At 55.9% G+C, this 26,506-nt stretch overlaps 11 protein-coding genes across 11 annotated transcripts; 3 read left to right on the top strand and 8 right to left on the bottom strand.

Annotated features, from left to right (window-relative positions):
* Positions 1-762: 762 nt before the first annotated feature.
* AAH1 (adenine deaminase) lies at positions 763-1,877 on the bottom strand (the record flags this gene model as incomplete). Its single annotated transcript, XM_064807894.1, has 2 exons — positions 763-1,390; positions 1,462-1,877. 2 exons carry the CDS (start codon positions 1,875-1,877, stop codon positions 763-765), a joined length of 1,044 nt encoding a protein of 347 aa, XP_064653972.1.
* Positions 1,878-4,573: 2,696 nt separating this feature from the next.
* LTR77_010678 (uncharacterized protein) lies at positions 4,574-7,172 on the top strand (the record flags this gene model as incomplete). Its single annotated transcript, XM_064807895.1, has 2 exons — positions 4,574-5,865; positions 5,939-7,172. The coding sequence occupies 2 exons, from the start codon at positions 4,574-4,576 to the stop codon at positions 7,170-7,172; spliced, it is 2,526 nt and encodes an 841-aa protein (XP_064653973.1).
* A 378-nt stretch (positions 7,173-7,550) lies between these two features.
* On the bottom strand, positions 7,551-8,224 carry LTR77_010679 (uncharacterized protein; the record flags this gene model as incomplete). The annotated part of the gene is made up of 3 exons (XM_064807896.1): positions 7,551-7,696; positions 7,766-7,832; positions 7,919-8,224. 3 exons carry the CDS (start codon positions 8,222-8,224, stop codon positions 7,551-7,553), a joined length of 519 nt encoding a protein of 172 aa, XP_064653974.1.
* A 486-nt stretch (positions 8,225-8,710) lies between these two features.
* LTR77_010680 (uncharacterized protein) lies at positions 8,711-10,420 on the bottom strand (the record flags this gene model as incomplete). The annotated part of the gene is made up of 2 exons (XM_064807897.1): positions 8,711-8,962; positions 9,017-10,420. 2 exons carry the CDS (start codon positions 10,418-10,420, stop codon positions 8,711-8,713), a joined length of 1,656 nt encoding a protein of 551 aa, XP_064653975.1.
* Positions 10,421-10,822: 402 nt separating this feature from the next.
* On the top strand, positions 10,823-11,794 carry LTR77_010681 (uncharacterized protein; the record flags this gene model as incomplete). Its single annotated transcript, XM_064807898.1, has 1 exon — positions 10,823-11,794. One exon carries the CDS (start codon positions 10,823-10,825, stop codon positions 11,792-11,794), a length of 972 nt encoding a protein of 323 aa, XP_064653976.1.
* Positions 11,795-13,232: 1,438 nt separating this feature from the next.
* On the bottom strand, positions 13,233-13,652 carry LTR77_010682 (uncharacterized protein; the record flags this gene model as incomplete). The annotated part of the gene is made up of 1 exon (XM_064807899.1): positions 13,233-13,652. The coding sequence occupies one exon, from the start codon at positions 13,650-13,652 to the stop codon at positions 13,233-13,235; it is 420 nt and encodes a 139-aa protein (XP_064653977.1).
* A 722-nt stretch (positions 13,653-14,374) lies between these two features.
* On the bottom strand, positions 14,375-15,194 carry LTR77_010683 (uncharacterized protein; the record flags this gene model as incomplete). Its single annotated transcript, XM_064807900.1, has 2 exons — positions 14,375-15,020; positions 15,160-15,194. The coding sequence occupies 2 exons, from the start codon at positions 15,192-15,194 to the stop codon at positions 14,375-14,377; spliced, it is 681 nt and encodes a 226-aa protein (XP_064653978.1).
* Positions 15,195-15,908: 714 nt separating this feature from the next.
* On the bottom strand, positions 15,909-16,958 carry LTR77_010684 (uncharacterized protein; the record flags this gene model as incomplete). Its single annotated transcript, XM_064807901.1, has 1 exon — positions 15,909-16,958. One exon carries the CDS (start codon positions 16,956-16,958, stop codon positions 15,909-15,911), a length of 1,050 nt encoding a protein of 349 aa, XP_064653979.1.
* A 513-nt stretch (positions 16,959-17,471) lies between these two features.
* On the bottom strand, positions 17,472-18,903 carry LTR77_010685 (uncharacterized protein; the record flags this gene model as incomplete). Its single annotated transcript, XM_064807902.1, has 2 exons — positions 17,472-18,476; positions 18,769-18,903. The coding sequence occupies 2 exons, from the start codon at positions 18,901-18,903 to the stop codon at positions 17,472-17,474; spliced, it is 1,140 nt and encodes a 379-aa protein (XP_064653980.1).
* A 913-nt stretch (positions 18,904-19,816) lies between these two features.
* Positions 19,817-21,923, bottom strand: LTR77_010686 (uncharacterized protein; the record flags this gene model as incomplete). The annotated part of the gene is made up of 2 exons (XM_064807903.1): positions 19,817-19,998; positions 20,021-21,923. 2 exons carry the CDS (start codon positions 21,921-21,923, stop codon positions 19,817-19,819), a joined length of 2,085 nt encoding a protein of 694 aa, XP_064653981.1.
* Positions 21,924-23,245: 1,322 nt separating this feature from the next.
* wis1 (MAP kinase kinase Wis1) lies at positions 23,246-25,444 on the top strand (the record flags this gene model as incomplete). The annotated part of the gene is made up of 2 exons (XM_064807904.1): positions 23,246-24,925; positions 24,995-25,444. 2 exons carry the CDS (start codon positions 23,246-23,248, stop codon positions 25,442-25,444), a joined length of 2,130 nt encoding a protein of 709 aa, XP_064653982.1.
* Between the last annotated feature and the right edge of the window lie 1,062 nt (positions 25,445-26,506).

Genomic DNA, 26,506 nt, shown 5'->3' on the forward strand with positions numbered 1-26,506 from the left:
ACTCTCCTTGATTTCAACGACGAGACCAGACGACAGACCGGGGGCAGGCTTCACGGAGGAACTCTACATGGAGACGGCATGTTTGATGAGTTCGAATATACAAGTATCGTGGGTGTGGACAATGCGTGTGGTGATGCATACCCATTGAAAGAGCATGGAAGGTGAAGGAATGTGGGAGATGCGAGAGCGACACGCTCGAGTAACCTGTACGATAGATAGCTCCAGAGCATAAGCATTACAATAGAGGCATTGCCACGACCGAAATGCATCGAGTTCAACATCCACTCTGCATACACAACTCCCACCTGGCGTAGCGCCCAGCTGCTGTTTCCGCATGCCCTTCATCTTTGTTCAGGAACTGCGTGAAAGCTGCAATTGCTTGATCAGGCAGTCATTGCGAGAAGCCTTCTCTTCAGCTGATCAAGATAGCCCACTGCTGAACGATGAATCTGCTGAGGTCGGTTCGATGCAGACAGGCTCGACAGGCCATTCTCACGATGTCTCAGCTGAGGTCGGTTCGATGCAGACAGGCTCGACAGGCCATTCTCACGATGTCTCAGACCCAGCGCTCGTGGGTACAGTGTAAGGCCTCGTACACCTTGCCACGCTAACGGCTCCGCCACCTCCTCGAAACGACCCGCTCTGCAGCAAGCGGTTGCCGCGCAATGCTTCTATCTAGGTGAGTACAATATACTCGCGCACCACTCAGAGATGCGGAAGCAACATTGAATACAACATCCCTTCACCCGACAGACCTTCGCCTCACGCCTGTTCGTACTTTGCAACTACCCTTTCCAGCCTCTCCAACATCTCCGCCTTCCTCTGCTCACTGCACCAACTCCCCCGAATCCCCGCCTCACACACTCTTCTCCACTCATCCACAGACAAGTTGAAAGCTTCCTGCACTGCGCAAAAATTATCCAGAATATAGTGGTTCCCAAAATACGCCGGATCGTCGCTATTGATCGAGAACTGCACACCAGCATCCAGGAACTCCCGGATCGGTAGCTCAGAGACCGATCTGACGCCTTTGAGAAAGACGTTGCTCCAAGGGCATACTGTCAGTAAAGTGCCTTGCTCCGCAACCCGCGCCATGAGCTCCCGGTCCTGCACGAGCGCGACCCCATGATCGACACGGCTAACTCCCAGCGTGTCGAGGGCGTCGCGGATATACGACGCCGGACCTTCCTCGCCTGCGTGCGCTGTGCGGCGGATTCCGAAGGCGGCGGCTTGCTGATAGAGGTCTTTGAAGAGTAAGGGTGGGAAGCCAGATTCGCTGGAGTCGAGGCCAATGCCTGCGACCGAGCCGTTGGTAAGGCTTGCTTGCAACTCTGGAATATTGAACGCTGCGAGGGAGTCCGGGACGGGAAGGTGGCGGAGGAAGCAGCAGCTAATGTTTACAGTGTTGTTGTAAGCACCTGATCGTTGGAACTCTTCCAGGAGAAAGGGGTGGGTGCTTACATCAATTCGCTTGTGATGCCAAACTCCTCGAGTGCCCTGGTCTGGGCCGTTTTGAAGCCTGAAAGTATCGTTTCGTACGAAATACCACGCGATAGATGAGCTTGCGGATCGAAGAACACCTCCGCATGAACCACACCATCTCGAGCGGCGTGTTGGAAGTAGTCCCAAGCGAGCGCCTCAAAGTCAGATTCGGTAACTAGTACACTCATGCCGATGTAGTAGTAATGGAGAAAGTCGTCCAGGCTTTCAAAATGCTGGTATCGTTCGTATAACGTGCTGACGGATTGAAAAGCATGGTCATCTGTGGGTAATGTTACACCGTTGCTTGACGCCAGTTGGAAGAGCAGTTCTGGCGTTAGAGCTCCTTCAATGTGTATGTGGTGTTCACCTGGCCATGAATAAGCATCGGCCGCCATTCGCTTCAATGAGAGACCTACACTTCGGCAGCGCATGGACGAAGCCGTGGAGCGGTGATTGGCACATTGCGCCGTCTCCCACTGCCAAAGGCTGTTCGCTGCAGGAATTGAATGCTGCTCGAGCTGGTGTAGGCTTTCTCTTCAACTTTTCAATATATGAAATAATAGCAACAGAATGCGACTGCCAACGGAGAGAATGGACTGCTTGCTGCTGTTTGGACACGTTCAATTGAAGGGGAGTAGGACTAGAGATAACTGATACCTGTAAAAACTCTGCTTACCGTATCGGCCAGATCCGATGTCTCTCGCTGGCGGTTGCTCACACCATGTGCCCACAAGAGTCTGCTGCTGTAGATAGGCCCAGTTGTTGACGAAGTACACTGCGTTGACTCTCGAAGGAGCCAGGTGCTGCCGATGGACTGTATGGCAGCGAGAATTCTGGGACTGTGAAGGAGGTGTTGTTCTTCACGTGTCCACCCTTGACACGCAGGCTCGGCCTGCTCCATTAGGAAGTCGCTCCTGCTGGCTCCGAAGTCTCAAAAGACGAAGGATTCTCATTGCTCAATTGCCGGCAAAATGGCCGACCTCCACGCTGGACCCGCGTCTGCCGCGTGCACGGGGTACTCTCCTAGCACGAAACGTTGCGAGAGCCCGCACTGACCGGCAGACGATTCCGAGGTGTGGGAACAGGCGGAGATCAGACGCCAGGGTCGGTGGTTGACAGACCGGTCTGGCAACGTGGCCCGCTTGCGAGTCCGGCAGCACGACGACTCCCCTGTTGAGCGGCTTGGGGGGGCTATCGGACCGATGGCGTGTCGAATTGCCAGGGCGAACAATCTGCCGGTGTCCACAGGGAAGGATTTGAAATTCCCACCGACAAGGTAACTTTGGCGGCGGAAGACGGGAGAAGGAGTCGATCTGCTTGGGTGTACTCTTAGCCGATGCAACGGGACGATCTTGCGCAGATCTCGTCAGCCTTGTGTGGCACCTGAAACGACAATATCCGGGAGTTCGAGAAAAGCGCATTACTCGCGATGGTGCCAGTGTAATCCTTTAGTCATCCTGGACGTTGAGAAGGAGCTAAGCGTGGGTGTTTGGTGTCTGTTTGCACTCGCTTAGCGATGCAGGCACAGAAGCCGTCATACAGCGACGTGGCGGCGCCACAGCGGCTCTGTCACTCTCTCGCGGCGGTACTCCAGCTCCCAGCTGAACACGAGTGGCTGCACAGTACATGTGGACAGCACAGAAAACGTGTCTGCAGAACGTGACTCTCGGTGTGTTACGAGAGGCTTGAGGCACGACCCGTCGTCCACTCGGAAAGTCTCCAACGCCGCTGATGCTGAACGCTTCGGAATGGTGAGCCGGGAGTGCTGCAGGTGCGCCATCAGTTCCCGACAAGCGTGTATGGGATAGCGACCTGCCTCTTCAGGAAGGCTTGGTGCATATCGTTCCAAGGCACTATCCGGATCGTCATGAGAGAGTTTCGAAGGACTTCTCAGCTTTCATCTTGTATTTCCGCGGCGTGAGTGTTGTCTCGCTCACAGCTCGCTTGACAGCCTCACAGCAGCATCGCTACAGCAGGTGCACCGACGACAGAGGATGCCGAGGGTGGCTTCCGAGAGTCAGCCTCGATCTAGGGCACAGACACCTGGTTCCGAATCTAGATCACAACGTTCTCGAAGCACGCACGCGAGCCTTCTCCCGGTCCCTAGCGCCCCATCCTTGCCGACAACACACAAGTCGGCTATACCGCAATGCTATCATTCGTGCTTTGTGCTTGCGGATAGGTCGCCAGGGGCCGGCGATTGGCGGGGCGCATTAGGAGGAACCAGGGGATCAAAGTCTGGTACTGTGGTCTGCCGTGCAATGCAACTACTGCTGGATGGTCCAAGTTGTCTTGCCGGTGATGACATCCTTGGACATCCTCGGCGGGCGTACCGGTAGCGTGGGTAGCTTTGGAAAAGGCGTGGAGTAGTATACTGTTATTCCCTAATAACTTCTCGAAGAGATGGACATGTTTGTTGCACAAGATGTTCGTGGAGTCTTCAGAGAGTGTCATAGGACACTGTAGATGTCATTCACATGCCGTCGTGTCACGTTCAAGGCGCAGAGTGATACTTCTCGCACGTGCGCCGCCGCCACAAATGCCGTCGAGTGGGCGTCGTCGTGCCTAGGCATCTCGCTTGTTGCCCTTGCACGTTGTTCCCACGAAGTCCATCCAATGCCTGGGTTGAACAGGGAGCATTCTTACGCTCTACGCCGCTTTTAGCCAAAGCCTGTGGCTTGCACATCTTTCTCTTCTTTCCGCAGGTGCACTTCAACTCTCTCCAAACAGCCACCCGAACCACGCTCCGGTCTCTGGCCCTGCTCTCTCCCTGCCCGCCGGTGATCTACAACATACACTCCTTCGCATCACCACGCTGCTTCGACCCTGACGTTGCATCCTGTCTTCCTTTGCCCCGTGCCGTTGCAGTAATGCCATTCGCAACGCCGCCGTCGCTGTCCTAGCACCGGAGCCGACCTCATTGGATGCATATCTGCCGCACGACGTTCGCGTGGAATGATCTTCAAAGCACTTCCTTTGCATTCAAACCAACGTCTTCGCTTTCCACGTGGCTCCAGTGGGAATTTATGCTATAGACTGTCCATTCTGGCGGGCTCCTCGTAACAGCGTCTATACTCGACATCCACCCGCCATGGACATGGACGGCCTCAGCGACAACATGCCCAACGGCCGGTCTTCAGCTCAACCGCATCACATGCCCTACGGTACACCTTCGACCTCACAAGCTGCGCCAGCAGCCCCTCTGGCATCGACTTCGGCCGTGTTCACGACACCTGGAGCACAACAACCCACAGACAATCCAGCATCGCCCGCACCTGCAGGACAGGCTCATCCCCACATGAATGGCCTATCCCAAGGCTACCCATATCCTACATTGCCTGGACAAGCAGCAGCGCTTCCTACCATGATGCAGGACCAGTACATGAACCACGATCCGAGCATGTCTACACCTGGCATCTCACCCACACAACAGAATGCGGCAAAGAGAGCCTACCGCCAACGTCGAAAGGATCCAAGCTGCGACGCCTGCCGGGAACGGAAGGTCAAATGCGATGCAACCGACATGACCAGCTGCTCGGAATGCTCAAGTCGAGGCGTGAAGTGCCAGTTCACCAAGGAGACCAACCGGCGGATGTCCTCGATCAAGCAGGTGCAGGATTTGGAGAAGCAGCTGGCGAACGCGAAAGCTCATATCGACTCGTTAAATGCGCAACTACGAGACAGAGGCGCCACCGACCTTGAGGCGGGCACCAGCAACATTCCGACTCTGAATCTTCCTGATGCCAGTGTGAAGGAGCGAAGGCCAGGACCACCAGCCATCGACGGACTTGACGAGACGAGGCAGAACATCCGAAACTTCTCCAGAGGCATCTTTGTACCACCACCACCTTACCGGACATTTGGCTCTCAGCCGAATTACCCTCACGCAACACATCAACTCCCGCCCAAACATGTCGCCGACAGATTGCTCTCGCACTACCACGGCTCAGTGCACGTGTATGCACCGCACCTGCATTGGCCGACCTTCATACAAGAGTATGAACAGGTGTACCGACTGGGCAGCTTCCAACAGTCCCCCCATATCTGGGTGTCTGTATTCTACGGCGTTCTGGCTTGCGGGACTCTGATGGATCCACAGCCAAACGCGCCTGCGCAAGAAGGAGAAGGTGCAGGGTACCTGGATACCTGCGTGAGGTGTATCAACACATGGAGCGATGAGCTCACGCTGGACACCGTACGAGCGGCGCTGCTCATTAGCATCTACTTCATCGAAACGAATATGAGGTCGGCAGGGTGGATGTGGCTGGGAGGTGCTATTAGGACTGCACAGGACATTGGGCTGCATACAGATCGAGGACCGTATCCGCCTGTGGAGGCAGAAATGAGGAGGCGCGTCTGGTGGAGCATCTACAACTGGGATCGGTGAGTTTCGTTTGGTCCTTGTGCCAGAGGTTTAGCTGACAAGTGACAGCCTCCTTTCACTAGAAGTCGGCAGGCCCCTGACGATAGATGACGACGACTGCGATGTCACTGAGCCTACGCCCGTCGACGACGAGTTCATCCGCCCTACTGGCATCAGCTTCCCACCTCCAGGAACTACGTCCACGAACGGGCTAATACCTGTCATCCCGGTCGTACGCCTCATTGCACAACTCAAGAAGACGCTCAAGTCCCGCACCATCGCAGTAGCAACACTGACTCTTTACGATGACCACTTCCGATCCATCATGGACACCTACCCGGAACCGTTCTCGATCCATACACAGTCCTATCTCGACCCACGACACCTCATGGCAGCATGCAGTCTGCAAACTGCGCGCTTTTTCCTCTACCGCCACAACCTCTCACCCGCTTGTCGTGCCCCGGATAGACGCGACGCGCTCGACCGATGCGTCCGCGTCGGCATCGACACAGCACACTACGTACAGCGCTCGATGCAGCAGGGCTCGCTTTCACCCAGCCAGAGTTTCTACTCAACAGCACACATGGCGAATTGGGCAGCACGATTAAGGACCATGGCGCCGGCATTCTTCTGCTCCCACCTCTGGCGTTGCGCTCTGGTGCTCTGTCTACGACTGGAGTTTGCTCAAGCCTTGACAATCGTACAAGCATCAGCAAGCATCGGTGACCTGCGCAAGAGTAACACAGCTTGCGGGCGAAACCTTGCATTCTTCCTCGACAAACTCATCGGCCGACTACGATCAGGTGCGAACCGAGACACACTGGAGCAAGACGAAGAGATGCTCGCGTACACCAGCGGTGACCTCCAGGGCTGCGGTGAAGAGAGCTGGGTCTGGATTGGAAGCGACACCGGTGCAGCGCTCAGCAAAGCTCATCGCAACGCCTTCCCGAACGAGTCTCCGAACAGCACTTCGCTCACAGAACGCGAGACACACGAGTGGGGAGGGTGGGATCACGTACAGAGGACGCTCAATCAACTGCTTCAGGACCAGCAAGCTTCGATGGGACCTCCGCCGCAGACCCAGCATCAACAACAGCAGCAGCAGCAACCACCACCGCAACAGCAGCCAGCGCCTTACCCACAACATTCACCGACATACCCACCACCACCATGGACGTACCCACCTCCGCCACAAACACCCGGGATGCACCATCTCGCGCCACAGCCGTCGATCACGTCGCAGCATTCGTCGCTGTCGCCGGGTAATAGCAGCCATAGCGGCGGAAACGGCGGGAGCGGGCGGATCAGTATTCAGGATATCATGTAAGATCAAGCGATTGACGAAGCTGGGGTCTCAGGCGTTTCATATGGGGGGTGTCAGGCGGAGTTCTAGCGCTTTTGCGAGGGATTCAGAGGCATATGCGTGAATACAGCAACGCAGGTACAGCGATCGACAGATATGGGACACTGAGGGATGAGGAAAGGTACGGCAGAGCGATGTGTAAGATATTGAGAGAGATGTGGCGATGCTACTTGATCCTCAAGCTGAAGCCCGGATGACCATACGGGTCCACGGGCCAGAAGAGTTGTATCAAACGTGCCTTTACCATTTGATTGAAGTGCCTCATTCCAATCGACCTCCGCCACCAGCCTACCTTCAACTCCTGTACCGGCCTCTTTGCACCGAAGGCCATCCTTCATTCTCCTACTTCGCCAGCCTCGGTTTCCCATCCACCTGGATGGTAGCAAACATGCTCATCGCCTTCATCGTCACCTCCCCCGGCAACGGCTCATCCGGCTTGCTCAGTGAACTTAACAGCTTGAAGTAGTTGATATAGAAACTCGGCGTGCCTGCAATCTCAACATCAGCATAACGACCCCCTACCCAAGACAAAGAGAAAAGGGGCAAGAAAAACTTACTAGTGAAAATAATCGTCGCCTCCTCATCCCCTGGATTGCTAAAAGTATGCGGCGCTCTAATCGGCACCTTTGACCCTTCGTCAGCAAACCAACCCCCTCAAACCTCACCCCCTCCCCACCCTTCCATTGGCCTCCGAAGAAGAAAATACTCACAACAACATAATCCCCCACCCCCGCATCCCTCACCACCCTATCCTTCCCCTCGCTCTCCGGATCCGGCACATGAAACCGCACCGTCCCAGCCTGGATCAAAAACGTCTCATCGTGCATTTCATGCCAATGCGGTGGCGGCCCGGGCGTGTGCGGCGGCATCGTTAGCTCGGCGACTCCCAGGCGCTGGGAGGTGTGGGAGCCGTCTTCGAGGATGCGGCAGGTCATGGGGCCGAGTTTGAAGGTTTCGCCGGATTTGATGCCCACGAAGGAGATGTCTTCGTTGGGGATGGGGATCGCGGAGGCCATGGTTGTGGTGCTGGAGATGGATTCGACGACTGGGTGACAGTGACGATGGTCCGGTCCCTGGGAGATGCGTATATCCCGCTGTAGAACCTGGTCGTGGATGTGTTGGAATTGTCTTATATTGAAGATTTTTACATTGAGGAGCCTCTTGTCAAAGGGCTGAAGTTGACGGCGGCGGGGCAACATCGGGTGGTGGAGCTCTACTTCGGAGCCATGGGGCCACTGTTGTACGCATTCGGACTCGCATGTTTTCGTAATTGTTCATCAATGTTGCGGTTTTGCACATATGCTCTCGGTGACAGTAGAATGAAAAACGAAGGACGGGAGACTGAATACGGATGAAGTTGAACTTGAGGCATGGCAGACTCGTGTTGAAAGCTTGTTGAGGCATGATCGTCACATCAGATATTTAGTAGTATAACCATACAAGCCTCATCGGAGCAGTCGCCTGCTCGATACACACTCCGCTCTCCATCCTTAACACCGTTCTTACGCCTTCGGCATCCACTCGCCACTCAACCACCGGTTCAGCATCTCCAAACTCGCCACGGGCTGGTCGTAGGGCACCATGTGGCCACCCGCGTGCACCCGGATAAAGGTGAAGTTACCCGAAGACTTAACAGAGCCAAGCTTGGTGCCGTCTTCCTCGAGCTTGAAGTCGTCGAGAGGAGCCTTGGCGTAGGCCTTCTGGCCAGGCCATTCGAGCTCAGTGGTCCATGCGAGGTTACCGAGCCAGTTGCACTGTAATCAGTCAGTACATGTTTTTCATGGATAAGAAAAGGGGAATGAACGTACAATAAAGTCAGCATCACCAGCGTAGACAAGGACGGGGATCTCTTCAAGAATGCCAGGTACCAGACGGTGGAATGGCTGCATCCAGTCACCCTGGAACAAGAAGTTGCGGTTGATGTCGAAGTTGCAGCTGTCGTAGCTGTCGACCTCGGCACCAAGCGCCTCCATCACATCGTCCTTGTTGAGGTATTCCTGAATCCAGTCTAGCTCGTCGTAGCACAAGCTGTTGCCCTTGCAGTCCTTGCGGACATCGTACGGGTTGCGGCCAGATCGCTGGTAAGGGCCGATCATTGCGTTATTACAGTAGATGGAGGCCGGGACACAAGACCACACGCTCTCGCTGTTGTAGCATGATTGGATGAGGCTTTGGCAGCGAGGAAGGGCGTTGTCCATGCTGGTGCACTCAGACTCGTCGAGAACAGCTGGCCAGCCACCATCACCACAGGCCATCGGGCGGTAGTACTCGTACTGGGTGAGGCCGTCGGTCAAGCCGTTGCCGATGAGAACAGACTGCAAGTTGATGTTGCGGTTCTTGTGGGAAAGAATCTCAGAGGCGAACACCGGGATGTAGTGGCCGGCGTAGGACTCGCCAGAGATGTGGAAGGACTGCTTGGCGTACTCTGGGAACTGCTTGAAGAAGAGGGTGAGGAGAGCGTAGACGTCCTTGCCGGCGGCGACGGTGTTGCTGACGCTGCTTCCGGAGTAGGAGTAGCCAACGTTGACTGGCTGGTCGAGGAAGATCACGGATGCATTCGCGTTCCAGCTGCTGGGGTTGAATTTGACCTCGCGGTCCTCGTTGATGAAAGACGGGCCAAGCTCCATGAATAGGCCGGTCAAAGACGAGCAGCCAGGGCCACCATTCAACCAAAGCACCACAGGATCGTTCTCGGGGTCATTCCTTGACTCGAAAAACCAGTAAAACAGATGCTTGTCGTCCTCTTCGTTGTCGAGGTAGCCCGAGTATTGCTTGACCTTGTCCACGCCCAAGCTGCCTGGGTCTACCTTCTTCGTCCTGAGGTTGAACGACTCGAGATTTCCATCAATCTCGCGCTGTTGCTCGCCATCCTCGTTCATGACCCACACGCTCTGGACATCCTTGCCAACAGTGTGGAAGTCCCAATGGCTGGCGGGCCTCTTGGTGTGCTTCTTTGGCATGCTGAAGAAGGATGCCTGGCTCATGCTCTCCGGGAACATGAGCGCCACCTCGTCCCAAGTAGCTCGGGCCTCCTCGGTGAGGTGCTTGAGCTCGTGCTGGAGGTTCTCCAGCGGCTTCGTCCATGATGAGGCCTTATCGCTGGCCGATTGAAGGACATCGTTGACAGTCTCAGAGGACATGAGGGGTTGCTGTTGCTGCGGCACAGCCGCACTGGCAGCCCCGATGAGGAGCGCCGAAGTGAGGACCTTCATGATGGTCGTTGTTGATGGGGTTGTGTTTCCAGCCACGCAATGTACTGTAGTAGACCTGACCGATTGTCAGGGCGAGTGTTCAGGTCGATTCCAATGATCCAAGAAGTGTCGCTGTTGTGATGAACAGACGACGATGCAAGTGATGGAAGTGGGTGGGAGTGGGAGTGGGAGGAAGGAAGGAGAGACAGAAGCTCACGCGCAGGAGCAGGCAACGAGGGCACTCGCGATGACGACCAGCGAGATGCCCCAAGCTTCTCTCCAGCCACAGCTTATCCGGGCCGATGTTCCTCCGCCTTGACGAAATCTTGGCGGGGATATGATTCACGAAGTGCAGGTCTCCATCTTTCTCTCCCGAATGCTGGATGCCACTACAATCCACACCACAGCAACCAAAAATACAAGATGCCGGCCCAACAAATCAACCAACCGTCCAACCAAATCCGCCTTACCAACGTCTCCCTCGTCCGTCTCAAAAAAGGCAAAAAGCGCTTCGAAGTCCCCGCCTACAAAAACACCGTCAACTCCTACCGCGACGGCAACGAAACCGACCTCGACAACGTGCTCCAAATCAACAACGTCTTTCTCAACGTCTCCAAAGGCGCCGTCGCACCGAATGAAGACCTCAAAAAATCCTTCCCCGGCATGACTCGCGAGGAGATCGTGCTGGAGATTCTGAAGAAGGGCGAGGTGCAGGTGGGCGAGAAGGAGCGGGCGCAGGATCTGGAAAGGGTTCATAAGGAGGTGATTGATATTGTGGCGGGCAAGTTGGTGGATCCGAAGAGTAAGCGGGTGTATACGACGGGGATGATTGAGAAGGCGCTGGATCAGTTGAGTAGTCAGGGTGGGCACGCAGGAAGGCATGCAGGTAAAGGGGAGGGGGCCGAGGGGAGTAGGAGTAAGAGTCGGGAGCAGAGCGCGGGGACGAGCACGCCGAAGGCAGACGGCGAGGCAGATGGGGAGGCGAAGGCCGAGAAGGCGAAGCCGGTGTGGACGGGTGTGGTGGATGCGAAGAAGCGGTCGGCGAAGGCGCAGGCGTTGGATGCGACGAAGGCACTGATTGCACATCAACCAATACCAGTGGCGAGGGCGAGGATGCGGCTGAGAATTACATGTCTGAATAACATTCTCAAGCAGAGCGTCAAGTCGGCACCGAAAGCGGAGGGCGAGGAGGCACAGACAGGCACGGTGAAGGACAAAATATTGTCGTTTGTCGAGCAAGTGGAGAGCCAAGATGTGATGGGCGAGGAGTGGGAAGTCGTTGGGTTCGTTGAGCCGGGTAGCTACAAGACGCTGTCAGAGTTCGTGAGCACCCAGACGAAGGGGAGGGCGAGGGCAGAGGTGCTGGACATGGCGGTTACCCATGAAGGCGATTGAGATTGTGAGGCGATTCTATTTCTGCATTGACAAGCGTTCGAGCGTAGATGCGTATACCAATTCGACCTTTCACGTCAGATTGTCCTCCAGGCTTGTCCCATATTCAGCACCGTCCAGCGTTTCGAAACGATTCGCGAAACGAGCCTTCAGCTTCAGCCTCGCCGCCAGACATCTGAACGATCCAATTGCTCTTTTGCCGGGGTTCATCGTGTAGCACAGCCGAGGGGCCTTCGGGGGGACCTCGTCATTGCCAGCAAACAAGGCTCTGGAACGACCATTCGCTGTTCTCCTTCAACAGTCCGTCTTGCTGGTGCCACTAACGACCTCTTCCAATCCAGAACTCCATCGACTAATAGGAGAACCTTACTACGGTGGACATTGCTACCCAAGATCCCACTTTCGAGAGGGCTTCTCAGACCCCGTCTATCGATCCGGTTTGAACCTCCAAGTCTGGTCCGCTGCTGCTAAGAGCCTGGCACAAAACGTTACTCACGATGAACGCCAATAGTGTCACCTGTAGTTGGGAATATAGCTAGGTTCAAAATGTTGGCGAACCAGGCCTGACTTAGGCTATCTACTGAACGCTACTACATACATCACCCTCAGCTGCATCAATCATTATACGAAGACCTTCCCAAGCATGCTCGCCTTTTCTAACGGAGTGATTGCTCCTCGACCTTCCTCCCCGTGAGTCTCTCATGAGCCTTCTCCTCCGCCGTACGATCCAAACTCTTCCGCCACCTTCCAGCATCCCGAGCTAGAGCCAAGAAGATGCACCTTCCCCCTTCTTTCCCAGTAAGCCTCCCAACTACTCGGCGGTCGTGCATCAATAAACATGAACCAACTCCAACGCCATCGCCTCCTCCAAGGGCCTCAAGCATCCCTCTCCCATCTTCCTATCACCCCTTGATTTCCCATAATTTTGCTCCCTCGTGATCAGGTAGCTGATCGTATGGAGATCTTGAATAGTCTTGACGCAGTAGCACAACCTTGGAGCCTGTGTTGGCCCTTCACCGAAGACAGGCATTGGTTGGAGACCAAGCCAGCTGAGAAGTTTATCCTGGTTCGTAACACCTTCGAATGTCCTGGGTATGGCGTCGACATAGACGCGAGTGAGTGGATAGCAGCCGTCAAAGAATGGCACGTCTTCCGGGTAAGCGTCGATATGCTTGTGGATGCGATAGTGGCCAAGACCGCGGCCCAGCTTGAGTCTTTTGATGTCGGAGTCTGAGCTGTCTGAGTATAGCCGCCACTCGGAGACATAGCTGGGGTCATCAGCTTTGAGAAGGGCCTATTGAGCGTCGTAAAGCATTTGCCTCAGGCGACTTTCAGTCTCTTAAGGAGTTTGGGCCCTTGAATCGCATCGACAAGCGGATGAGATTTGCAGCATATGCAGCGGCGTCCTGCCGCGCCTTCTTCCCTTCAGTACCCCGAAGGCTCATCCAAAGAGCGCAAAGCTATCCAGGACCGGAACACCACTCTGGTCGACACAGAGGCCTTTGTGCCCCAGCCAAAGCCCCAGCCCGTCGGCCATCGAAATGCAACGGGAGTAATCGAACATTTGAACCTCAATTAGGAGCCGCTGGTGCTCCCTTCTCTTTGTTGTGTCGGCGATCGTAGCTTCGTGTTTCTCGATGGCTGTGGCAGCACGTGAGCTGTTATGCAGGAGCTGGAGTAGTTCTGCGGCGGTCATATTCTCGAGAAGACAGTATTGCACCTGGTCCAGCATTCTGCCCCAGTCTTTTGGTGGAAATGGTAGCAGCGGCTCGATGCTCCAGTTGCTCGAGGCGTTAGCCATGTCGGTGGAATAGGTGTGTGGCGCCTTCTCCGATGTGAAATCAGGATTGAGGTTATTCATCGTGGTGTTCTTGTTCTGTGAGGAGCTTGGGACATCGGAGAAGAAGTATTTGCAGCAAGCACTATGGTAAGCTTTGAAAGACCAGTCTGGTGCCACATCCACAGCCTTGTGCGCTGGCGATAGCGAGCTTTGTGTAAGGATCCCGCTGTTGCACTACTAGACCACAGGTCGCCCAACGTCTGCAGGAAGGGAAGTGTCACTGTCTGCTGAGGTTTTCAGTATCGATGTTCATGATTTTGGCTTCGACTCACTCGTGATACGTAGTTCAATGGATCTATGTTGAGAAGCATTCTAGCATGTTAAGATACAATCCAACCAGGCACGAGTAAACTATCTACAAAACATTAGTACCATTAGGACTCTTCATCCAGTGGTCACAGTCGGTCTCAGTCGAGAAGATTCAAACATCTAGTAGATGACAAGACTCTCCAGAACTCTGGCTTTTTCTAATGGTCGAGCCTCATCGTTAAGAGCCTTCTCGATCAGTTCAAGAACCTCAGACTGATCCTCCTTGCGGATGCAGTACGCCATGCGTGGACGGTTCCCAAGCGAGAAGCCCACAGCCCGAAAGGGCTTCAAGCCAAACTTCGCTAGAACTTCAGGGGAACTAGGGTCGGCTATGATGCCCTTCGCATGGCGACCATCCACCCAAGTTGTAGGCGTAAGAGGTACGATCGAGTTTGCTTCAATCCATGCGTAGTCAAGAAGCACATCATGGATGTTCAGCTTCCCAAGTAGCCATTCTTGATCCTCTCAACGTCGTTATTGCTGTCGTGCGACCGATTTGCTCTAGCACGCGTGGGAAGTTCAATCGCACGGCACATCTCTGTCAATCTCTCCACATCATCTGCCATAACAGAGATGTCTGTGTGGGCTTGTATGTAGATATGGACCAAGTTTTGGACGTAACGGTCGACTGGCTCGTAGTCGAGGAAGACCTGGAATCCGTTGTACCATCGTACGAAGTCAGCCGCGCGGAAAAAGCCATCGATGATCCAGAGGTCCTTGTGTTCGAGCCAGTGCTTGAGAGCGTCGAGGAGTGAGAGATGCCAATAATCGAAGGACGTCATGCTATCCTCGAGCGCTTGCTTGTGGACTCGCACAATGTAGGAAGCGATGTCATCCTCCATGGTCTGAATATCCTGGCTTGCTCTTGAGTCGCTTGCTACAGCTTTGAGCAGCTGTGATGCGGATAGGGTCTTCAGTAAAGTGGACTTTTCGGACTGAGGAACTTCATGCCAGCTTTGTCCGTTCACCGTCACCTCGCCAGTGTGCTCGTCAAAGTTGAAAGTTAGTGCGGCCATTGAAGTGCCCAAGGAGTACGTAGCTGGTGAGGATGGTCTCTTGTTCAGCGTAGTGTGATAATAGCTGGACGTCTAGGTGGTGTTAGAACTTGGCTGGATCAGGGTTTCGGAGAATGAGTCTGTTTGATCAGATTGAGCTGTGTCGTATCAAGTTCAAGGTTCGTGATAGCCCAGGTCTGGGAAGGTTGCATGGCTTTATATACCGTTGGTACTCAGGAGTTTGCTGGAGCGGAGTCATGCCAGCGAGCCCAGTCAATCATTCTTTGCTGCTCATTTCTGGAGACTCAGCCCAACACAAGCCAGCATCTCGGACAATCATGAATGTATGATCACCCTGGGGGTAGTAAGAGTTTTCCAAGTTGGAGATCGATGTGGCCCATGGCTGCCGTTCGCAACATGGCATAATTGCCCCCCGTGATCTGAGGCAGAGAATGAGAAAGAAATGCTATACCTTTTGTCGTGAATAGTGCAGGAGAGAAGGAGGACAAGCGACCTGGAGGCTTGGAAAGTGGCAGTGATTCTTATCGGGTTAGCGCTGCCAAGAAGTGAATGCAAGCTGTCAGAGAGAGGGAGTCTTTCTGGACTTCACACTTCATTCAATCCATGTAGGTACTTCATACTACGCTCGTGACCTGGGAAGCGCAGCCGGCTTCAGAAGTCACAAAGCACAAACGAAATGGAGTGACACCAGGCCGGTCAAATTTGCCTTCTCCGTGACACCGATGCCCATCATCACGCCTGCCGCTGGGTTACACTCTTCATGCTGTGTCTGTGAAGCATCAGGTCGCCACGCTTGTTCCCATCTTTCCCGCCAAACGATCCATTGCCCAGAACCTCTTTAGGATGTTCTGATCTAAGCTAGGTCTTTGATACTGTCACCATTGCGAGAGCGCCGCCTACTGGAACAGGGCCCTTATGATCCCTCGTAAAGCTCTAGCTCCAACTCGTCCGCCTACGACGTCCGGCCCTTCGCCTCCTTGAAAGCATCATTCGCCGAAGAACCGCGCGCCAAGGCAAGGTAGAGGTTTGAGGTAAAACCTATTGTATTGCCAAAGTCGAGACCGAATTTCGTACCGATCAAGAAGCCCGCTGCGTCGGCGATGGCCTGCGCCGCCTCGACGCTGTAACAAGCATTCATTATCACAGCCCGGAGCCCCATTGAAACCTTTGCGTCCCGGAGGATATCCGTGAGACGAGCCTGGTCCACGACTTGAGTTTTCCCAGATTCGTCTTGAAAGGAGAGTCCCGATGACGAATCATTGCCGCTCAGATGGATGATGGAGGGACGATAGTAAGCTATGTTCTCCTCTAGGAAGGCTGGCCTGCAGTTCTCGATCCAGATTGGTATGTAACGGAATCCTGCCGCCCACAGCCTCGGCCGGATGTTCTGGTGGATTTCCCACAGGTTGACGGAATGTTTGTTCCATGGAGCCGCCGACATGCTGAGCACGGTCAGTGGTCTCTGGAGACTGTTCAAGACCTTACGGAGAGCGGCCTTCAAGCTTTTCTCGTCATTGTGTGCGGCAGATTTCCAGAAGTCTGCCAACATTTCGTCTGGCCTGATGTTTATTCTCGGGTACAGCTGGTTCACGCCATGCAACCGCAGGTGGATTGGCTGCAAGACCGGGTCGCGTCCGACGTTTGCATTGCCACTGGCTACCAAGAGGCCAACCATGCTGCTCACGAAGCCGATCTGCCAGAAAGCAAAATGATGCTCCATGCTCTTGCGCTGCAACTCGGCGGTGATGCCGTCGATCATGGTGGTCACCTCTCTCAAAGCCACGTGCCGATGCCGAAGCTTAATGACCGGCACAAGGGCCTGCAATTGGCCTTCGAGCAGATCCTTGAGGCGTTCCTGGGCTTCGCTGAGCGCTAAAGGCGAGTTGCGACTGGACTCAAATGCGTGGTAGTACATCTTCGCCGCTTCAGTGCCACCATCCAATGCCCAGTCGTCCACCCCTTCCGAGAACTGGAGAGTACCGAAGGTGTTCGCTTCAGCCATGATACTCTTAGAGCCTTGTTGTGAAAATGGAGAACAGAGAAAAGAAGTGCTCGAAGGGTGATGCTGAGGAACATGAGATGAAAGCGAGATGATACTCTACTATGTATGCTTCAGGTGGTTGTACCTCCTAACCCGTGACATGGCAAGGCTGATCACAGTCTCCTGAAGTAGCGTACCACAACATCGCCTCTCCGCAACGGTACAACCCTTTCGGCAAACATATGGCTCGGTGGTACGCAGACGTTCAATGGATGCCGCTCTCGTTAGACCGCAGTTCTCCCACACGGCGATAGGGTCGTTGAGGCCAGAACAAGGCTTCCAGCTCCTCAAGGATCTTCACGCTTTTCGGAGAACGGTGCGGACCTCCTCTCGTCGCTCTTCAGTCTGTTACCAAGTGAATACGTGCTCAAGAATCTCGGTAGATCCAAATTCTCACAGACGGGGATGGGGTCCTTGAGGCCAGAACAAGGCTTTCCGCGCCTCATGATCTCCTCACTTCTCAGAGAAGGTCGATCACCAAATAAAGACGTGCTCAAGAGTCTTCGCTTCGACGAGCGGCCTCAGCAGTCCCTCTCCTGCAGCTTCGCGACGCATCACTTCGCGAACGGTCTCGCCGATCCTCTTCAGATACTTGAAGTCGGCGCAGTACGCTATCCTTGGCCCATGGCTATCCTCAGGTCCGCACTCTAGGATCCGCGGCAGGTCGAACATTTCCAGGAACGCTGTCTCCTCTGCACCCTTCAACTCCGGGCGCTGCACGGACGGCATGACGGCGATCCACTCTGCAGATTGTCCAGTGTGATATATATCTCGGAAAGTCAACTTCGTCAGGGTGTTGAAGCGTCGAGGAGGTTCTTCGTACAATGTCGATATGAGGTGGCGGGACTCCATGCGCTGGACATCGTTGGGCTGACCGGTCTGGTTGGCTTTAGCCGACGGTGGCAGACTGATTGAGGTGCCGATGGACAGCGCTTCTTCGCGCGTCATCGGTACCCAGTCGCCCAGTTTCCTGTGTACCACGGCGTAGTTGTGCTTGAGCACAAGTGTTTGCACGTAAGAGCTGATGGCTTGGGTTTTTTTGGCGTCGCTAATGCCGCAGCAGGCTGCGTAGTGGTGTACGAAGTCCGACGGACCTTGGTGATGTCCCTTCGAGTCCTCGTCGTACCCGAGAAGGGTCTTGTTGGTAGCCCAGTGCTCGAACGCCTCGAGGAGTGATTCGTACTTGGAGTAGTCGAAGCCGTCGAGGACATCCTGGAAGTCTTTCTTCTTTGGCTCGATAAGAACCCTTTGAGCAATAGCCGCCTCATGCTCGCGGAAGACGTCTCGGAAAGGGGAGACAGTGTTGGCGTGGACCAGGAGCTCGGTGAACGACAGCTTAGTAAGGACCTCGAGTTTGATCTCCGGTGGCATACGCTCCCATTCGGCAATATCCAAGGACGAGTGCCACTCGGTAGCATCCACTGGTTCCGTCTCAGGCTCGATGCTGTTCGACGCTTGAGTCAAGGCATCATTATTGCTCTTGCGAAGTTGGTGGGCCCAATAGCGAAGCACATCGGCCCAACGCGTAGTGTGGTAAAGGTTCACGGGCGGTTAGGTGCTGTTCAACAGTAGGTCACTGGCATTTTGTTCGTCGTCATGTTCCCAGTCGGGGCTGGCCGACATCCTCGATCTTGATTATCCTGTGCCGGTCGTTGTGAGAGAAAGCAAACTTGACGAGCGGATGTATTGGGCTTGCTAGGTACTGCCAGTCGGTCAGTAAATTTTCCGGCGTTCGACAGTCATGTGGGCGCTTTTTCAAGCAGACACTCACCACTCGTTCTTTGTTGTATTCAACCCACACGTCGATGCAGTCAGATGTCGAGCCATTGCTATCGGTCTTTGTTGGCTTTGACCATAGTGGACCCGGTACAATATCGTCGCGGAAGTTGGATCCGGCGAGCACCATATCCAACGCTACAGCCGCAGAGGCCAGAGGCCACCACAAGCATCTCCGAGACACAAATCGTCCGTTCGTACAGCCGGCGAGGCTGCCGTGACCTTATACCCAAGCTCGAGAAGGTCCTTTGTCCAGTCTACACACTCAGAGATCGCTGCCGGCCGGTTCATGAAAAGAACAAGCCACAGCCGTCTTCAGGACCCGATAGCTGTTTCATGCAACCAGCACGGCAGCCATGCCCTTGTAGTCCGGCTCGAGAAGGCCTCCCGTCTCGAGCAGTCTGCCGTGCGAAGGGGTGAGGTCCAAGCAAGTACTAGTGCAGGCGGCATATTGTGTACCCCCTGGCAGTCTTCTCCCAACACCCAAGCACAGCCGAGAGACCGTACCACGATACCACTCTCGTCGGCGAGCTGTCGTTGTCTGTGAGAAGATCTGACTCGACGGGCGGGTGGCTGTGAGCTGTGGCCTCACCAGTCGATGGGTCGGTTGAGCACTTCTCATAGTCTTCTCCCGTACCCAAACGGACACTTAAACCACCTCACTCTCGTCAGCGAGCTGTCGGTTTCTGCGAGAAGGTCCTTCGACCACACGGCTGACTCTGACTTGAGGTAGTGGACCATTTTCACCGTCGTCAGCTCAAAGTCCGGCCACTTCCAGCCATCTCGAGTCGCAGGCCAAACATCCAACAGCAACAAGACCAGCAAGAGCAACCAGCAAAGGAAACCCGCGAGAAAAGAGAAGGGCCTGAGGTGTAATTCCTTCGATTCCTTTCATAGCTCTAAGGTATCGACTCTTCAGCATGCCCTCGCCGCTTGACGTACCCTGGCTATGTACACTTTCGTTCAAAGCACCGCATCGCATAACTCAGCAGGAGACCACTTCCTTTTCCTTTTCCTTTGCCCTTCAAAACGCCGAGTGAACGCTACGCCAGAATGTGCAGATCGAAGAACACCTTGGAGGTAGTGTCGTGACGGTCGTGTGATACAAGTACACCCCCCTTCCTTCCCTCAAACCCCTCCATACCCACGTGCTCCTCGACCCTTTCCTTTCCTCCATCCAGAGCTTCACATATCTCCCCTCGCAAACCTCCAGCGTCTCCCGAAGCTGATAATGGTATCTCACATACTCCACTCCACAACCTCCAACGCCAACAACACCAGCACCAACGTACTCGGGAAAATCGCCCCGACATAACTCGCCAGCAGCAAACTACTCATCGCCCCCATGAAAACCTCGTTGATCTGGCAGATCTGCGCCAACTGCAGCGCGCTCGGGGCGCCAGTCAGCAGGAAACAGACGATGATGAAGATCGGGTCGTCCAGGATCGATATCGGGAGGAATTTCGCCATGAGCGCGAGGATGGGCGCCATGATGATGGTGGGGAGGACCATGCGGGAGATCAGGGAGGCGATGAGGAGTTTGCGCTCCTCGGCTTTTTCTTCTGGACTCGTGGCGAGTTGGTCCTGCGGGAGAGTGGAGCGCGCGAGGTTGGCGCCCAGCACGACCAGGATTAAGGGGACGGCGACGGAGCCGGATTGCTGGATCGCGCGGGTGACGGAGTTGGCGACGAGGGTGCCGGGGGTGAAGAAAAGGCGCTGTAAGGCGGGGATGGAGGCGACGAGGAGGGCGAGCAGCATGGCCCACAGGGGCGGGTTCATTTGGCGCCAGACGCCGCGCCAGAAGCGGGCGTTGTAGTTGTGGAGGGTGGTGAGGAAGGTTTGCAAGGGTGAGGGGAGGCGGGTGAAGAGGGCGTGGCCAAATTTCGCCAGGCTGGCGGACAGGCGCGTGGAGAGGGATTTGAGCGTGGTGAGGAGGTTGTGGTAGGCGCGTTTGTGCCAGGGTTGGGCGGAGTGGTCTTGCGGTGACGCCGGGCCGGAGGTCTGGGAGAAGTTGGGGAAGGTGGTGATGTGGTTTTGGGAGCGGGCGCGTTGGTAGAGGGCGCCGTCGGGTGCGGCGCCGGTGGATTTTGAGCTCGAGGGGCTGATGTCGTCTGGCTCGTTCGTGAGATTGCCGTTCGTGGGTGTTGCGCCGACCATCAGCGGCGTGTCCTCGTCGTCGCCTTCTGAAGAGGTGGTACTGGCACTGCTCGCAGGTGTTTGAGTGCCACTCCCAAACCCAGAGTCCGTCGGCTTGCCGTTCTTCTTCGCGCCCACAAGCAAATCTTCCTGACTCCCAGAGTCGTCCGTGTACCTCCCTTCCTCGGCAATCCTGTCCTCTGCATTCGCCTCTTCAGCCGCCTTGTCCTCTTCTTCATAAGCACTCTTAGGCTTCAGCAGCACATTAAACCCCCAGGTCCACCTCACCAGCTGGCCCAGCTGCTGGAATATCAATAAGTAGAGAATGCCCCTCGCGCCCACCTCGTTGTCGTTGTCCCCCGGAACCTTGTCCCAATGCAGCCCACTGATAGTGTGCGACAAACTCAAGACCAGCGAGATGGGCAACGAGTTGGAGTTGCCAAACACACCCATAGCCACGATGAAGTTCTTCTGCCGTCTTTTTGCCTTCCCTCGGAAGCCGAACAGCATCGCCATGAGGTGTGCTGAGGCGAAGGAGATGAGAGTCTGCGTGATGAAGATGACTGGGATCACTGCAAGATCCGCCAGCTTCTCCGCGTTCAATTGACTGGCCAGCTTGGTGAAGATGAGACAGGGTGTGAAGACGAGGACGTTGAGCTCGGCGACGAACTTTTGATTCTCGGTGTTGAACATGCCCACCGCGGCGGCGATGTAGCCGGGAAGCGCGACGAACACCACCTCCAAGACAGCCTCGCATACCAATCCGGCGAGGTGGAGGAAGTTGGGGTGAGAGCTGTGGTCGTTGAGGATATTGAAGTCGGCGCCGGTGGCAGAGGAGGCGGCGGCCATTGTCACGTTTGTGAGAGCGGTCGCCATGAGGAGCGGTAGTTGGGCGTCGCCGGCAGAGGGGGAGGGGATCGATCGGCGGGAGTTGTAGTTGAGGCCGGAGTCGGTGATGGAGTCGGCGAGGGAGCGGACGCGGAAGGATGCCGGAGATTGGAAGAAGGAAGGCATGACTGCGCTTTCTGGGGTATCCTCTTATAGAGTCGGCGGTGGTGGGGCGTCGAAGTGAAGGGTAGGTAAGCGGTCGAGTCGTTGCTTCCTGGAGGTAATGGGTAATGCTTTTGTTGCTTTTGGATTCGTTCGTTATGTCATTCGCGGGAGAGTCGCGTCGCCGCTATCGCGAGCCAGCGTGCACTGCTTCTGCAACATCGAGGTATTACAGCAGAAGAAGAAGAGGGAGGAGGTGGAAGGAGGGAGCGGGCGGCTTGAGAGGAGGAGGAGGAGGAGCGGTGGTGGAAGGTTTCAATGCGATGCGGCGGCTTCCTTGGAAGCGCTGGGCAGTCCAACTTTTCCGAGCTGCGTCAAGCCACAGGCCACACGTGCGTCCGCCGATGATCGTCGCGGAGGTTCTGGCCCAACCGACGGGGTCTCTCCTACTTTGACTGATGCGACCAGTGAAGCTGATACAGTAGAACTGCAGTCTGAATGGCCTGCTATGGTATACGAAGAGGCTCTGCTGGTATAGCAATGTCTGACCGATCAAGCTGCCAACTCTTCCACCCACGCCTGATAAGGACGAGCCAGCCATATCTACGCCCAATGCGCGTGCTTGGATGCAGGAAAAAGCAACCGTCGTGGAAAGTCTATCTCGATTGACATGGACATGACGCCAGAAGGCGACGACAGCAGCAACGACCTGCCAAGCATACCATCTCCCTCAAGAGTAGTAATCCATGTTCGAGACAGGTCGAACATCCCGGAATGGCTCTCATGCTGTGCAGCTTACGAGGCATTGGGCATCGCTCGGGTGCTATGCGAGTGTGCGCAAGGACAGGCGTTGGGCTAGAGTCTTCTGGGCACGACGGAGAGGGCGACGAAGAATTTCCCGTTGTCGTAGTCCTTGACTCTCGCTGTGCGGTCCGCTCGTGCCGGCAGTGGCGAAGCACATGATAAATTCCAGTGTCACGACGTCCACGTCCACGTCCACCATCCTATTTCCCTCACCATCTGCTGTACAACGACGGGCAGCAAAAGTTGGAAGAGCAGCAGCGCGCACGCACCGCCGCCGCCTCCTCCGCATCCACTTCATCGTCACTAGCCACAGCCAACGACGATCCATCGCATCGCCGATGTGAAACACTGCAGAACATCATCTCTGCCCATCAACACCCACTCTCTCTCCTCCACCCCTCTCTGACAGCACCTGCGAACGCGTACACCTCTCTTGTCCGCCCGCCAAGTGTTGGCAGCTTCGCGGGCAACGCAACTGCACATCTCGCTGCCTTCCCGACCATCAGCCCAACACCACCCTACCATCCTCGTACACCACCACCATGGCCTCCTCTCCAACCCCCGACTCCGAACCCGAGTCGCCCTTCGAGTCGCCCTCCGACCTCACCACCCCCCTCTCCGAAGTCTCGACACCCGACTCCGACTCAGCACCATCGCCCCCACCACTCTCTCCCCCACCGCTCGTCCACAGCCAGACTTCTCCAGCATCGCCTCCAACAGCCAGAAGTAATTCTTCGGTCGGTGCGGCAACGACAGCGAATATGAATCCTTCTTCAACACCCCTCGGAACCCTCAACGCTGCACGTGGTAAGCCGCCCACCACGTCCGCATCTTCAATAGCCGGCCGTGGCGGTGCGGCAGCGAACCCGGATATCATGGCCAAGATGAAGGCCTTCTCCCTCTCACGATCAGGTCAGCCGCCTCCAGCAACCAGCCGGACACCCGGTCCCAGCGTAGCGGCATCACCCGGGCCTGCTCAGACGGGTGGAAATATGGGAGGATTTCCCGCTGGCTTCAAACTGCCACCTCATATGCAGCGACCGATGATGCCGAGTACGACAAACAGCTCGCCGGCAGTCACAGGACCGGGTGCGGCGGGGGCAGCAGGAGCAGGAGGCGCGGCAAAACCCATGTCCATGGCGGAGAGGAGAGGGATGAAGCTACCTGGTGGTCTGCCAGGCGCCTCAAATGCTGCAGCACCGGCTCCCGCTGCTGGCGGCGGGAGGAGAAAACCGCCGGGCATGACACTATCACAAATGGGAGCGGGACAGGCTCAAACAAATGGAGATGGAGAACAGCAGAATGGCGATGAGCGGAAACAGCAGAGCCAGATGGACAAGTACGCCCAATTCATCGACACTAAGACTGGCGCATTGAAGTTCAAGGGCAAGGCGACGATCGATGGCTCTGGCGTGGTGTTTGCATCTGGACGCAGCTTCAGCATCAGCCTGGACGAGGTGGATACGCTGGACGAGCTCGGAAAGGGCAACTACGGCACGGTATACAAGGTACGACATTCGAGGCCAAAGTTCCGGCGGACTGGGCAAGGGCTGGCTGGCAATAAATCTCGTGGTCCCAATGCTTCCGATGAATCCGACTCCCCCTCCTCACCTCGCTCCGCAACAGCAGGCGGCACCACCGGCGTCGTCATGGCGATGAAGGAGATGCGACTCGAGCTCGAGGACGCCAAATTCGCCACCATCATCATGGAACTCGACGTGCTCCACCGCTGCATGTCCCCCTACATCGTCGACTTCTACGGCGCCTTCTTCCAAGAAGGCAGCGTATACATCTGCATGGAATTCATGGACGGCGGCTCCGTGGACCGCTTATACGGCGACGGCGTGCCGGAAGGCGTTTTGCGCAAAATCACCCTCAACACCGTCCTCGGCCTCAAGAGTCTCAAGGAAGAGCACAACATCATCCACCGCGACGTCAAGCCCACCAACATCCTCGTCAACACGCGCGGGCAGGTGAAGATCTGCGACTTCGGCGTGAGCGGGAACCTGGTCGCTTCGATGGCGCGGACGAACATCGGATGTCAGAGCTACATGGCTCCCGAGCGGATTTCGTCCGGTGGGACGGCGCAGCCGGGCTCCGCGGCGGGGACGTACAGTGTGCAGAGCGATATCTGGTCGTTGGGGCTGACGATTATCGAGTGCGCGATGGGTCGCTACCCGTATCCGCCCGAGACTTATGATAATATTTTCTCGCAGCTTAGCGTGAGTTTCTTCCCGCCCCCATCCACCACTCCCTTTTGAACTAGTACTGATTTGTTTGTGTGTGCACAGGCAATCGTAGACGGCGAGCCCCCCGACCTCCCCGCCGACTCATTCTCCGACATCTCCCGCGACTTCGTCGCCGGCTGTCTGAACAAGATCCCCAAGCTGCGGCCGACGTATCCTATGCTGCTGCAGCACGCCTGGCTCGCTCCCTTGGCTAAGCCTCAAACTATCATGGAGGAGGACGAGGAGGCCGCGGAGGCTGAAGGCGCTGTTGGAGGTGAAGCCCCGGCCGCCGCTGCCGACGATGAGGCTGCGGAGAAGAAGGAGGATTGGGTTGATCAAGAGGTAGGCGAATGGGTCATCGGCGCCCTGGACCGCAGGAAGCGCGGCGTGATGGGGAAAGCGCCGAAGCCGGCGCTGCATGCGGCGCCTTTGGACAAGGTGGGAGGCCCGGGGAGTCCCGGGGGGATGGATGGGGCTGGGGAGAAGGTTGCTGCTGTTGCTGTGGATGCTTAGATATGGGTATGTAAGGGGTAGAAGGGGAGGGTGGGCTGGGGGCTGGGACCCTAATGCCCTGTGCCGTTTGGAAGGGAGGAGAACGAGGGGAGGGCTGCGTAAGCTGCTGGGAGGGAAGGGAGGGCGACCGGAGGGAGGGTAATGTATGTACAATGTCATGCATAACGCTTTCATCTCTGCTTTTTACTCTACTTTGCTTTACCTTTACTTGCCTAGAGAGAAGACATGGATAAGGTACATGTACGTAGGGAAGACATGCGAAACCCTGTTACCCTGAGCACTCGGCCCCTGCGTTGCCGCCCTCGAGACCTCTCCACAACCTCCATGCGCAGCTGAGCGGTATGATGATGTGCTCTGCAGACACGGCGGGCGAGGAGAAGGGACTCCATGGTTTCAGAAATCCAAACGGGGGTGCGGTCGGTCATGAGGCTTCTCCATGACCTAAAACCTTTTCTGAGGGTCTCTCGTTGACGTGCTGTTGAGCCGGCCGCGCGAGCAAGTTTGGCGCGGAGAAGGAGAGGGGGAAAGGGGCAGAGTTATACAGTTACGGTGTTCAGGGACCCAGCACGTCTCTCTGGGGGCTGGAATGCGGCCGGGTGGTCTGCTGTTGCTTCCTACCGGTGTTGCTGGAAAGGAGAAGGACGTTGTGAGTACGGGGAAATCTCAGGGTAGCGGAGTTCTTGGATGGTAAGGTGGTGCTGGAGAGGGGGTTGAGCACCCGCCTACTGGGCGGGAGAAGGGTGGATCTTTGGCGGCTGGAGATTCAGGGGCTTCGGTACGGGGTGGTTGTTTCTCTCGGAGGTTGAGCGTGGAGATGCTGTCGCCCTGCCAGATGTGCTGCCGTACGTGCTGCTGAGGATACTGCCGGGAAGGAAGATGCCCCGTGAGCTCATCCGCGCGGCCGTGTCACTCCGCTGGCCTTCTCCTTGAGGCTGAAAGCGGTCCAGGAGCGTTTTGTTGCTGTTACGTCGACGGAGCTGGCGAAGAGAAGGGTTGGGAGATCTGAAGGTTTCTTCCCCGTTTCTCCTGGCAGCGAGTATGTTGGGTTGTCTGGCTGATGAA

The sequence above is a fragment of the Saxophila tyrrhenica genome (genome assembly GCF_035928015.1).
Source record: "Saxophila tyrrhenica strain CCFEE 5935 chromosome Unknown scaffold_25, whole genome shotgun sequence".
Classification (NCBI taxonomy): Eukaryota; Fungi; Ascomycota; class Dothideomycetes; order Mycosphaerellales; family Extremaceae; genus Saxophila; species Saxophila tyrrhenica.